The sequence below is a fragment of the Tenrec ecaudatus genome, chromosome 1 (assembly GCF_050624435.1).
Source record: "Tenrec ecaudatus isolate mTenEca1 chromosome 1, mTenEca1.hap1, whole genome shotgun sequence".
Classification (NCBI taxonomy): Eukaryota; Metazoa; Chordata; class Mammalia; order Afrosoricida; family Tenrecidae; genus Tenrec; species Tenrec ecaudatus.
This window is the reverse complement of record NC_134530.1, coordinates 106678254-106692166: the sequence shown is the minus strand read 5'-3', so window position 1 is coordinate 106692166 and position 13913 is coordinate 106678254. Positions and strand designations below refer to the sequence as shown.

At 38.9% G+C, this 13913-nt stretch overlaps 1 protein-coding gene across 1 annotated transcript in view; it reads left to right on the top strand.

The window, feature by feature from the left end:
- The window catches only part of PIGK (phosphatidylinositol glycan anchor biosynthesis class K), a 141302-nt gene extending 130670 nt beyond the window's left edge, over positions 1–10632 (top strand). Inside the window, exon 11 of the mRNA XM_075557369.1 lies at positions 7249–10632. Coding sequence (XP_075413484.1) covers positions 7249–7365 — 117 coding nt within the window. The 3' untranslated portion in view covers positions 7366–10632. The remainder of the gene's footprint in view (positions 1–7248) is intronic.
- The last annotated feature ends 3281 nt before the right edge of the window (positions 10633–13913 follow it).

The window sequence follows — 13913 nt, the reverse complement described above, 5'->3', positions numbered from 1 at the left end:
GGATGAATGAATGACTTAAAGATATTCTTGTGACAGTATCATCCTTCTCAATACAGAATTCATGTTTAGCACTATAAACTAATATCACTTCTCTCTATACTTTTAGCCTGTTGTCTTCTTATTTAATATTATTATCTTTTATGCTATTTTTTCCTTTCCCCCCCCTTTGAGTTCATGCCAAATAAAATCATACCAAAATTTTTTATTTTTCAACTAAATTTGATTCAGAGGTGTGTTCCTTGTTTTTTTTTCAGGATGATGTTTCTTTATATATAGGAGCATTTTCCTTTTTTTAGTCGTTTCATTAGGGGTTCATACAACTCTTAACACAATCCATACACCCATCAATTATGTAAAGCACATCATTTTCAAAACATTTGCTCTCCACTTAAGCCCCTGGCATCAGGTCCTCATTTTTCCCCTCCCTCCCTCCCCGTTCACCCCTCCCTCATTAATCCTTGATACTTTATAAATTATTATTTTCTCATATCTTCCCTGTTCGACGTCTCCCTTCACCCACTTTTCTGTTGTATAGGAGCATTTTCGTAGAACTCTTTTTGGGTTTTATTCTTCTGAGTCAGGATCGACTTGATGTAGCTAACAACAGTTTCAGGCTGTGGTGTATATGTTTGTGTAAGTGTGTGAGTTTTCAAATATCATATAAATGACAGACTTCTAATTGTTGGGTAAAATCAGCATCTTTTCTCAGTTTTGTAAAATAGGTTCCTAGAAACAGGAATAATGATTATTCTTTCCTAGTTTGTGGGGAAAAATGTTTAAGGATCTTGTTAAACTCTGGCATGAAGTACTTTTTTGTTTTGTAGAAAATAGATAAGGCAGAACCTGAATAGTATTTAGTTCTATCTGGTTCACTTGTGACTCATCTTTATGAAGTTGATATCACTTATTGATCATAGAAAAACTCACTGCCATTGAGTCCATTCAGACTCATAGCAACTCCATAAGATGGAGTGGAAGTGGTCCATACAGTTTCCAAAGCTTTAATCTTTATGAGGACAGAAGACCTCAACTTCCTCCTGTGGAGTCGCTGACAGATGTCAGTGGCTGACCTTTGGAATGCCAAGCATTTACACTGTACCGTTAGTGTTCCTGGTCTTTAATATAAGTATGTGTAATGTTAATCATTCTATATTTTGTACTAAAATAAATATTCTTAATAATTTTACACAAAGAGCACTGTGGCTTCCAGAAGACCATTTGAAATAGTTTGAGAAACATTGAACTTAATGTGCAAAATAATAAAAGGCAAGGTATTTTATATCTTCACACGTATGACCAAAAGCAGTGTGTTCTTTTGAGTGGGAAGTAACCTGAGAAAACCTAGAGTTAATATTTTGGAGGGCAGGGGATTGGGGAAGGTAGAGAAGAATGTGAGCGTAGAAAGGGGAGTAATGAGATGTTACTACTGTAAACAGTATTGTTATATAAGTTCATGATAAACATTTTATTGGCAGTTCCTAGTATTCTAACATTTGTGATCTAAATTGAAATATTCAGGTAGATTTCTCTTCCCATAGTAGTACAAGTGAATTTTGAATTGATGAAAAGTTGTGCAAATGTTAATAGTTTGGCTAACAATGGTAACTTTTTGAAAATATTGCTCCCTCAAGACTGGCAAATGCATATTTATAGAAAACATTTTGTATTTGCACCTTATTATTGTCTACGGATATAGTTTTTAATGAAATATAAGGATATTCTACATTTATGTAGGATTTTGTAATTTTACAATGCATTCGGCCATTTGCCCATAAATTATATATGTAAACCCATAGCATATGTGAAAATTATAGAAGTTCTCAATTTCCATTACTTGGCTAACTCAATCCCTAAACATTTATACTTTAGGCAATTATGTTACTTTTTAATATTGTCCTGCTTATCTCTGCTTAATTGAATGATGTTTTTCTTTTTCACACAAAATGAATGATGTCTTTCTTTTTCACACAAAAATGAAAGTTATCTACGAAGTACTTTGAGTTTCGCACCATTATTTTCTGGATAGGAATGAGTGGCTTTAGACTGAATCTCAAAAAGAAAGCTACATCATCTTAGTAAATGTGCATTCATTAATTCCTATGAGATTTTGGTTAGTATATCCATTGTACAAAAATCCACAATAGAGAAGTGACTTATTTAGGTAACATAGGCTTATGAAAAATGTATTAAAACCAATGCTTGAATCCAACCAAATCCTCTGACTATAAATTCCATGCTATTTGAACCATGCCATATCATAACACAACCTGATGTAAAATTTTTATTTCTTTTTAATTTCCAAAATTATAGACATATGCTTAAGACCATCATTACTTAAGAGAAAGAGTACTAAATGGCCCTGACTTTGTAGGAAAAAAATGTATTAGATGTGGAGACCTCTCAAAAGGTTTGTGGGCCTTTTTTGGACTTAGTTTATATGATGACTAAAGTACAAGCCAGATTATATTTCTTGTGACTCTGTTCTTTTATAAAATTTTACTTTCAAATCACCGTAATTATCTTTACAAGCATGACCTCTAGGTAGAGTTAAGCAGAATTCATAAAGATATCATGGTCATAAACCTCATATCAAGGCCATAATATAGCTGCCAAAATGCAATAATATGGGAGGAACTAGTATGTCTCTTCTCACCAGGGAAACATGGGAGGAATGGAGAAAGATATATTAAATGGATATAGGCAGACTTTTCCCCTAGGGCATTTTCAGAGAGAGAAATGATAGTGATAGTTATAATAGTTGTTAGGATCTAAACATATATCAAATACTATAACAATTCAAAGAAGAGACAATTTCATCTAGGGAGATCTGGAGGATTAGGCATTTGAGTTATGTCACTTTTGAATAGGTAGAAAGGGACATGGAATATTCTATCTCAAGGGAGAAACACGGGGAAAGGCACCATGCTTAAAACAAGTATTTGTTGAGCATGTGAATGAAAGGTGTGAGTTAGCATTTGTTATTCCACTGATTTCTCAATCAAATATGTATTTCTTAAGTACCTGGCACCAGTATCAGGTTAAGTGCCAGCAATATAGCAGTGAACAAAATAAGAAAGGCCCTCCTGGGACTACATTGTGCAAGACGGATAAAACTAATCAACATGCATTTGAGTAGACTTCAAAAAAGTTTGTGGGGGAAATTCCATCATCTTTTTAAATTTAATTTTTCCTTACATGAGAATTCCCTTCCTGTGTAATCTTAGGTTGTAAAAGACAGTTAAGCTACTGAATAGCTTGGATCCGCACAGATGGTTAAATAGAATGATCAGGGAAGGTCTCCTTGAGAAAACAAAATGTAAATAGAAACACACCTTTGTAAGAGACACTATTTGAAGTCTTTATTTGGTGCTATACCAATATACTTAATATGACTAAATGTTTTTTAGGTGAAATCGACTTGATTCTGGCCCAAGTTGTTGTCACGTGCCATCAAATTGGGTCCAAGTTACAGCAACCGTATACACAACAGAAGGAAACACCTCCCAATCCTGGTCCATCTTCATGATTGTTCCTGTGCTTGATTCCTTTGTTGTAGCCACTGTGTCAATCAATGTCCTGGAGAGCCATTCTCCTTTTTGCTGCCCCTCAACTCCACCAAACTTGATGTCGTTGTCCAGTGACTGATCTCTCTTGTCCAAAGTATGTAAGATTAAGCCTTGCCATCTTTGCCTCTAAGGACCACTCTGGCTATACCTCTTCAGGTGTGGCTAGAGATCATTAAAGGACAAAATGACAGAATGATTTGTCCTTTTAGTGGTCACGGGTACTTTCAGTATTCTTCTCCAGCACCATAATTCAAATTCATCAATTCTTCTTTGGTTGTTCTTATTCAGTGTCCAACGCTCGCATGCATGAGGCCATTGATGCATATGAGGCCCTGGCTTGGGCCAGGTGCTCCTTAGTCCTCAAAGTATCGTCTTTCCTTTTCAATACACTCTAAAGAGGTCCTTGTGCAGCAGCTTTACCGAATGCAATATGTCTTTGATCTCTCCACTGCTGTTTGCAGAAGCTTTGATTGTGAATCCAAGCAAGAAAAAATCCTTGACAACTTCAAACTTTTCTCCATTTATCATGTTACGTATTGATTCAGTTGTGAAGATTTTGGTCTTCTTACTTGAATTGTAATCTATACTGAACCTTGAAATCCTGATCGGCATCAGCAAGGGCTTCAACTACTCCTCACTTTCAGCAAGTGAGGTGGTGTCATCTGCATATTGCCAGTTCTTATTAAGTCTTTCTCCAATCCTGACGCCATATTCTTCTTCATATAACCCAGCTTCTCTACGATTTGCTCACATACAGATTGAATTGTGAGAAGATATAACCCTGTCGCATACCTCATAGTGTTCCTAAAGGCAACAGAAAAAACACTTGGCTTGTGCTGCACGATCCTCATAATCATGCATATGTTTGAGCCTATTGTTAAATCCCCTCTATCAGTCCATCTCATGGAGGGTCTTACTCTTTTTCACTGACCCTCTACCAAATATGCCTTTCTCCAAGGTCTGGTAGCTTCTGATGACAAGAGACAAATGTGGTGGAGTGAAATTCCTTAATAGGGTTCTTCTATCCAAGACTCTGTAAATCCCACCAACTGACTCGGTGGGGCTATTCAAGTAAGGCATGTGTAACATTAAGAGAAAATATTTTTTAAAAAGAGAGAGAAAATATTGGTCAGTTTTCATTACAACTCCCCTGACTCAAAGGATGAACCATCTTTGAAGCAGCTGGAAAGAAGCCCTGAGGAATTTGAGAGAGCACTTTCCAGATCTCTTGTCTCCAGGAGGACACCAAGACCAGCTGCATCACACACTGTGAGACTCAGAGGAGCAGCATCAAGACTATGATGTACCGTCTCCTCAGCTGTCCTGAGATGATGGAACTGTGGGACAGAGTGACAAGCAGGCTGGCTTGTTGGCCTACTGAGGCAAAGGTCAGGGTACCCTGGGGCTGGATAACTAAGAGTTAGAGACTTGAATATCACTTGGCTGAGAAACTAAGAACTGAGATTTGGCTGCTGACTGTGGAAACCAATGACTATAGCCTTATGTTGGCTGATCTTGACTTGTGGTAACATTTACATGGGGACTGGGGGAGGGACCCAAACCAACCTTTTGTTTGTTTGTTTGTTTTCAAAGCTATGTATTTATTTATTTATTTATTTTTTTTTTTTACAAAACAAACTATCACCTTCAAAGTACTCTCCATTCCATTCTTGGAAACATTTTTCAAACTCTTCTGTTTGGATGGCTGACAGGACCTCCCTTGTTTTTTTCTTTACTTCTTTTTCAAATATTGTCCTTTCATGTCCTTCTTCTCTTGCGGAACCAAAAAGAAGGCGCACAGAGTGAGGTCAGGTAAGTAAGATGTGTGAGGCAAGAGAGGTGTGCTGTTTTTGCCAAAGTTACAGGAGCAAAACCAGTTCCCCATCTCCCGCTACAAATCAGACTTTTTTTGTAACACACTGTTATGTAATCTTTTCACAACCTCTAAATAGAAAGCTCTATTAACACTCTGACCTGGTGGAATGAACTCTAAATGCGCTATCCCCCTCACATCACATCCAGATTTTTTTGTTACCCTCTTGTGGTAGTTACCTAATCTAGTGTCAACTTGAGACTATTAATAGTGAAGGGGTGAAGCTTAGCCTGTTAGATTGCAGCTTGGTGACCTCATTTGGAGGTGCTATGGAGATAAATAGCTAGCTGGATGCCAGACCCATTCTCATTCTCTGCTTGACATTTCTGCTAACAAGCCACATGGAGCTATGCTGTTGAAGCCAGAGCCCTGGAGCTAGAGGACCCACATGGTGACCCACACCATCACTGAGATGCTTCCACCACCACTGGACCTACAAGATTTTCTACCCACTGGCTTGTGATCGTCCTATATTTGGCGTCATTGCATGTGTTGTCAGAGTCTGAAAAGGAATTTACAGACTGGTATTGGACATATAGGCTGGTATTGGACTTATGGACTTGATCTGGATTGGGCTGAGATGTTTTCTTAATATAAAATTATACTTTATATAAAGCTCTTTCTTATATGCATATGAGTGTCTATGAATTTGTTTCTCTAGTCAACCCAGACGAACACACCCCTCCTATTTCCCTAATAAACCCTGTCATTGTGAGTATTGTCTGTGGTTTCTGTGGGTTCCATGTGGCCCAGCATAGACATGGATTAGGAATGAGAGGAATGGTTAGTGTCAGAGTAGGTGAAGAAAGAGGGAGTGTGGGGCATGTCTGACCCCTGCCTTGCAGCAGAGGGAAATCAGAGGAGAGGAGGTCCGATATGGACCGCATGCCATTTATTGCAACAAAGTCTCACCATCCTCATTTCTAAGGCGCATTCTGTCTGTACTTCTTCCATGACACATTTCTCCTTCTTCTGGCAATCCATGATATATTCAGTATTATTCTCCAACCGCATAATCCAAAGGTGTTAATTCCTCTTTGGTTTTCCTTATTTCACTGCCCAACGTTCCCATGCATTTGAGGCCATTGGAAATACCTTGACTTGGGTTAAGTATCTACTCCTCAAAGTAACATTTTTAATGAGGTCTTTGCAGATTTTCCCTTTCCTATGTCCTTTGATATCTTCACTGCTGCTTCTATGAGGAGTTGGTTGTGGATCCAAGTAAAATGAAATCCTTAAAAACTTCAATCTGTGCCCCATTTACCGTGATGTTGTTTATTGGTTCTATTGTGAGGATTTCTGTTTTCTCTATATTGATGTATAATCCACAGTGAAGGCTCTACTCTGATTTTTATCAGTAAGTGCTTCAAATCCTCTTCACTATGTATAATCTGCATATCATAACTTGTTAATGAGTCGATCTCAGAGAGTCCACCTTCTTAGCTTACTTTCTCAGGACCAGACTGAATAAGCATAAAGAAAGGGCACAACACTTTCTTGAGTTGAAACCGTATCGTATACCCTTGCTCTGTTTGAAGGGCAATGTGTAGGCTCCTTGTGAGTACAACAAAATGTTCTAGAATTTCATTACTTCAAAATGTTATCTATAATTTGTTATGTTCCATATAGTCAAATGATTTTGAGTAGGCAAACCAGGTAAACATCTAAATGATTAATTCTAAAAACTGTCATAGCAACTCTACTCCCCCCTTAAAACTTAGTGAAATAGCTATACTTCATCAATATTTGCTTTATGCATTGTTGAATAATTTACTTGTTAAATTTAACACGTCACTCTTTGTTTTGCAGAAACCCAAACTGAAAGATTGGCATCCTCCCGGTGGTTTTATTCTGGGATTGTGGGCGCTTATTATCATGATTTTCTTCAAAACATATGGAATGAAGCATATGAAGTTCATTTTCTAGACTTGATTTATGAAGAAGATGACACAAAAGACTGCTGTCTTTGTTCTAAAATCTTTGTCATTGTGTGTTTTTATAAATTGCCTTGTGTGAATTGACTAAAAAGGTATAAGGAAATTGTAAACTTGAGTGAAGTATTGATTTTGTAACTTAAAGAAAAGTCAAATTGTAATTTTATTTCTTAATGGCACTGAATATGTATCAATTTTCTTTTCTTTGTACAGGGCTTAAAGACACTAGAATATATTGATTTACCCCTTGTTTATCCACTTTTCTCTGGAGAAGAAAAAATATGTGAAGACGTTAAATTCTCACTAGTAAAGGCAACTTCTGTTAGTATTTTATGTATGTTCTCTTTATAGATATTTCTCACAATGGAACACAGAATATGACATTTTGAAATATTCTTTTCCATTTTGTAGGAGAATCGTAGTTTCCTCGAGCAGTTTCGTAGTGTGCGCTGTGCCAGCGCACAGTGATTCATTAAGAGCTCTTCTGCAGTTAAGCACTTGTTCCTGATACTCTCCCTTTGTTCGCTCTTTAAAAGGCGTGCTGTCTTACTGCCAGTCACTCGTGGAAGTGTGCGTTCCTAATGATAACTAAGATTTCTTTTAGCTGGGGTGCTGACAGCTTCCGGCACCTGTCTGCTGTCGGTTTATCTGGGAAATGTAAGGCATTTGGGAACTGATACAGTGACTGCTCCGCGAAAGCAGCCTCCATTGTTTTTCATTTTTAAACATAATGTTCTACGAGTATTCACCTCTTCAGTTTCTAGTTTGACACAGACAAGCAAAAGGGGTCTTTGTTTCATTCTATTTAAGGTAACCCTTCTGATTAGCTTGATCTAGACTGCCTGACCACAACCCTATAGCCTGGATGACTTTGATGGAGATCTTGTCTTTGTGGCCTTGCTTTTGTGGTTGACTGATGAATTACCTAGGGCAGTACACTCCTTTCACCAGTCATCTCTGCATCTTTGGGAGAGCTGGAAATAGTATTGCGATTGTGCTTTGTGATCACCACTGGATACCGTTCTTTCTTTTTAAAACTTTGCATGTGAGGGGGCACGAAATGGAAAGTTCAGTATTGATGTCCTAAGGGGTCCTTTTATATGTTTTATTCAGAAACTTATATGTTAACTATTGCTGAATGCAAATATCTTCTTTATAAGTATTAGTGTCATTGAGCTGACCTCTTCTTTTCTACAAGAAAGCCTCCCAAATTAATATTTATTAGGATTTGTGTTTCTTTTCTCACTAAATATATTACCTTTCAAAATAAATATTAAATGGTCATACTTTCCCAAGTAGAAGATTGACTATGCTACCTCCTAAGTTAAAGCAAAGAATATTCGGGCTTTTGTGAGCTTTTTGCCTTTGTTTTGATTAATGTTTATATTGGTGTGTTCTTTAAATGAAGAAGGAAATATTGTGATTATATAGAGTGATCATTTTGTGCACAGAAAAAGGAGAAAAAAGAAACTTTACATTAGTATAGTCTGATCACTATACTGCTAAGAGATAAAAAGGTTTACCATATCACCCTCCAAATATACAAAGTTATGAACATCATGGTAGGGCAGAAATTCTTAGAGTGGTAAAGGACCTGTGGTTGTTCCTGAGCCAAAGTCATTTCGTTTGGATATAAAGAAACCTGTCCTGCTGGCAAAGACTTCTGGAAAGTAAAAGAATTCCTCCTCAGAGGTTGTAGAAGGTGTTCTTCTTATTAAAACTGAAGTGGGAATGTAATATTACATATGTTATACAGGATCAATTTTGCCCAGGCAGAGTTTCAGAGGGCAGTTATTTCTCTCTCTTTCATTATCAAATTTTCAGAATATAGTAGTGAAAAAACTAAAAATATGTTAAAAGCTTAGCTTGTAACAGTAATCTTTTTACATAAAGTTTATTTTGCCTTCAGCAGTATGTAGATTCTCTTTATGTGATACGCGAGTATGTTTAGAAGGAAAGATTTTAACTAGAATTAAATGGTCCACCTTGTAAATGATAACATAAAAGCATATTTTTAAAAATTCCACTTGCGCCACAAAAGCTGAACAACAGAGGGGCGTGTTTGCTAGCTCGGTGTGGTCTAGAGAGGAGACAGTGTTGTGACTAGACACTTTGGAAGTTGCAAATGCGTGTGGCGTTATTGTTCTCCTTTCTGCTGAGCAAGATTCCGGGGGGGGGAAAGTTAATAGTGACGGTGCTCCTCTTTGGGCTTCACTGGTTTTACCTTTCTAAGCTCTCCAATGTGATACGTATTCTCTGCGGTATTCTCTTTGCTCCCCGGGTGTCCTTCAGAGAGAACAGGAATGCAGATAAATGGGTCCCGGCAAACTTGTCCTGGCATTTGGGCGGGGGGGGGGCAGGCATAATGATGCCATCTACAAGTCTGGCAGTCTGGCTGAACAAAAGAAACCAAATGACGTGATTTCAAAATGTCAAACGAGAATTGTTTACAGTTCGTAAAAGAGAAGTCTACTTTGGATGAAACGCTAATTAAATTGGATCAAGGAAAAATAGAATTTAGTGCAAAAAATAATGTATGCATGTATGGTCTCAATTTTTATGTGTCCCCAGCTAGTTGAAAATGATGGTTCCCACAACAAGCATAACTCAGCTTGTTTCTGCTTACTGGGTATATTCTACTATGGTATATGTTGATAGCATTTTTTTCCATTATGTATGTTGCGTGGCAGAGTTACAGTTACTGTGGGAATCCTAATTTGTTATTTTGACTTGTGTGTTCCTAGGATCACTACAACAAATGTTGCATTAACAGGAACTTTTATCCAGTTGATTATATGAAAATTAAACCCATCTATAAAAGGTACTGTTTAACTTGTGAGATATTGTGTAAGTATACCACAAGGTCTGTCTATAAAAGAATAAGATTGCTAACCATTTTTGCTTTATGGAATCAGCCTCTTTATTTCGTCTCATTTTATACCCCTGGGCATTTTCAACAAAGAAAGTATGCTCTAATATTGCTGTTGTGTTGCTGGCAGCTCCACATGTACCTGTCGGAAAAGTTAACTACCTGCTGCTTAAAGATGAAAGCTTTTCAATTAATGGTCAATACATCGTGGTGGTAACCAGTCCTTTTTTCTTTTTTTTAATGCTAATTGTTTGGAAATGTGCTGTGAAATACTGTGTTTACTAACTGTAAGCTGTTGATTAATATAGAACCATTGTAGATGGAAGTGTAATCAAGAAACTAGTTATTAGAAATGCATTTGTTTCAAACATTAAAGGGTTCTCATGGTCATTCTTGTTTCACCTATGTTGCTTGCAGCCTTAAAGTCCTTGTAAGATTTGCCCAAAGTACACCCAGCTTCACGTTTGCTCGGTAAGCAGCGGGTGGGTTGGGGGGGGGGGGACTTCTGTGATATAACCTGGGTTCAGTGTGCCCTCCTCTGACCAAGATCAGCTGGTACAAACAGTGAAGGTGTCTTAAGTGACATTAAATAAGGTCATAGATCCAATCAGTGCCTGGCACAGGTGAAGTTCAACATTTTGTTCTTTGTTGGGTAAGACTAAACCAATGTCTTGTTTTGAACACCCACTCAATTCTCGGAGCTGCCTTACATGACCTGTTTATAGCAGATACCATTTGGGAGTAAAAACTGACACTCATCTCCAAACACAAACCCCAGATCATATGGATAGTAATTGAGTTGAAATTTCGCATGTATTCTTTGCCACTTTCCCTTTTCCCCCAGTCACATGCTAATCAGAACATTTTTAGTTCTAAATGATAGAAAGCAAACTGAAAATTAGTCCATTGGGGAATTTTCTGAAGGGGTGTTAAACCCAAGGCTATCCAATCAATCCCAACTCATAGTGGCCGTGTAGGAGAGGGCAGGGCTGCCCCATGTGGCGTCCAAGGCTGTAAACCTGTACAGAGCAGATGGCTACATCTCAGTCCTATGGAGTTTTGGCTAACAATGGAGGACATAACCACGGTGCCACCAGGGCTCCTAAGAGGACTATTAGGCTACGTCAGATAGTCTTGAAGAGGGGAGTCAGGTCTGAACCTCAACAAGAAAGGGGGAACCGATTACAAGGATCTACATGTGCCTCCTCCCTGGTGGATGGACAGCAGAAAAGTGGGTGAAGGGAGACATCTGACAGGGCAAGATATGACAAAATAATAATTTATAAATTATCAAGGGTTCATGAGAGAGGGGGTAGCGGGGAGGGAGGGGGAAAATGAGGAGCTGATGCCAGGAGCATAATTGGAGAGCAAATGTTTTGAGAATGATGAGGGCAGTGAATGTACAAATGTGCTTTACACAATTGATGTATGTATGGATTGTGATAAGAGTTGTATGAACCCCTAATAAAATGATTTAAAAAATGGAATGTCAACTGACTTAGCACATGGCTGATAACCCGAGTCTCTTCTTGTTCCATACTTTTACCACCAACAAGAGGCAATGCTCCTTCCTTGAATTCCAGCTTGAAAAGACCTGTGGCAGAGTTGGTTACGTTGAACACCATCAGGAGTTCCACTTGGCTGGAAAGCCAGTGTCATGTAAACACACAGTGCTTGTATGAGCTCAACTGGAGAAAGAGGGGGATCATAAGAAACCATCTGTTGGGCAGCCCCCTTTAGCATTAAGCAGTGTTGGCAAGTTGATTCCAACTCAGACAGCCGAGAACTGTGAAACTGTTGTCCACTGGGTTTTGTACAGCTGTTTTTCCAGAAGTAGATTGCCAGCACTTTATTCCATATTGCCTTTGATAGCTCCGTCCTCCAACATTTCTGGGGCAGCAGGGGCCGTCTACTCCCACACAGACTGTCAGTCCCGGAAACCCTATGTAAAGTCACTATAGTCAGAATTGACTCCATGGCAGTGGGTTTGGGGTTAGGTTCTGAGCAGCTCCCAACTCCGATCTTGCAGTCAGTCGTGGAGCTCGTTGAGTGTGCTCCACCCAAAACCAACTTTCTTGCATTCTTACTACTTACAGTCTCTGGAACAGCATGGAGCTGCTAGAAGTGCAGACTCCCAGGCCCACTCCCCACTACCCACCCACACATACACACAGACCTACTAAACCTGCACGGTAACAAGATCTTCAGTTAATCCATATCTGCTGCTTGAAAGTACGTAGGAGAAGCACAGATACACTACACGCCTCCCTGGACTAGACAACTCCATCTCTTACAAGGAAGTTATAAAAGGAGGTTGCAAGCACATGGAAACCCAACAGCCGTGAGTAGCAGCATACGTTATGGGTTACTAAGCATTGTTGTCAACTTTTACTGAGACTGTGAACCACTCATTCTGTATTTTGGAAGCTTTTAAAAATACATGATACTCAAAAATCAGACATCTATGTAGTGCTTATTGTGGCTGGGATCTGCAGATTCTCTGACACCCCCCTCAACAAAAGATGGAGTCTCAACTCCCCTCCCTCAAATAAAGGCTGGCCTTAGTGACAGTTCTAAAATTCAAAAGTGGCAAATATTACTTCGAGATTCTGAAGCTAGATTATAAAAGGTGGTAGAATATTTATTTATCTCTCTCTCTTGAGCCCAGTCATCAATCCCGAAAAGTCACATGGAGAAGCCTTGTATATGTATTCTGGTAACAGCCCTGTCTGAAGTCCCAGCCACTCAGCCTACCCAGCATCAGCCTTGAGAGCTGTGAGGGGCGCCTTCAGGTGTTTCCTGCCCCCAAGTCAGAAGCACCTCGCTGACCCTTAGGACCAGGAGGTTAATTAGAAAAGATTGCTGTTTTACCCCATCACAGTGCAACAACACACATGGGGTGGATGTGATTAGAGTGGCGTCCAGTAGGCATTACTGAAACACTTAATATTTATTGTCTACTGTTGTAGTGAAACTAGTTAACCTCTGCTAGAAATGAAAACAGAACGTGTTGTGAAACAGGAAGTCATGATCCAGGCAAAAGGATGCAGTGAGAACACAGGAGAACCAGTAGTACTGTGCTTCACAGACAGCAGTGGGAGGCAGAAGCATGGCAGAAAGTTACACGAGTTTGTGAAACAATAATCCTAAACTTTTAAACATCAGCTAACATCCTGTGATTTGTTATATCCTCGGGCTTGTTTAACAAGGCATTCTATCAGTGATAATTAAGTCAATGTTCAGTCACAGCTCAGCCAGCCTTTCCCCTATTTTAACATAGCAAGTGCATGCTTTTTTAGACAGAGTCAACAGGAACGGAGCAAAGATCTCTTAAGTCTAATTTGGGGGAGTCAGAAAAACAGACTTGGTTCACTTTGGTTACAGTTAGGACTACAGCTATGGCCCCCAGCTCACCCTTATCAAGTCTCATGCTTTCCCTGGGCTCCAGGAATGAGCTTAGGCCAGGCATTCTTTTTAGACCCCGCTGAGTAAACATTATTCACAGACACCTTCAACAAACAATTCCTCATCCACGCTGGAATCCTGACTTCTGTCTGCCTTGTGTTACAAGTGGCTAAAAATTTACTGAGAGACTGAATTGTCTTTTTAGCACAGTAAAAGTGAAGATTCCTGTTTCATTCAGAACAGAATTTTAACTGTTTTAACTCTAT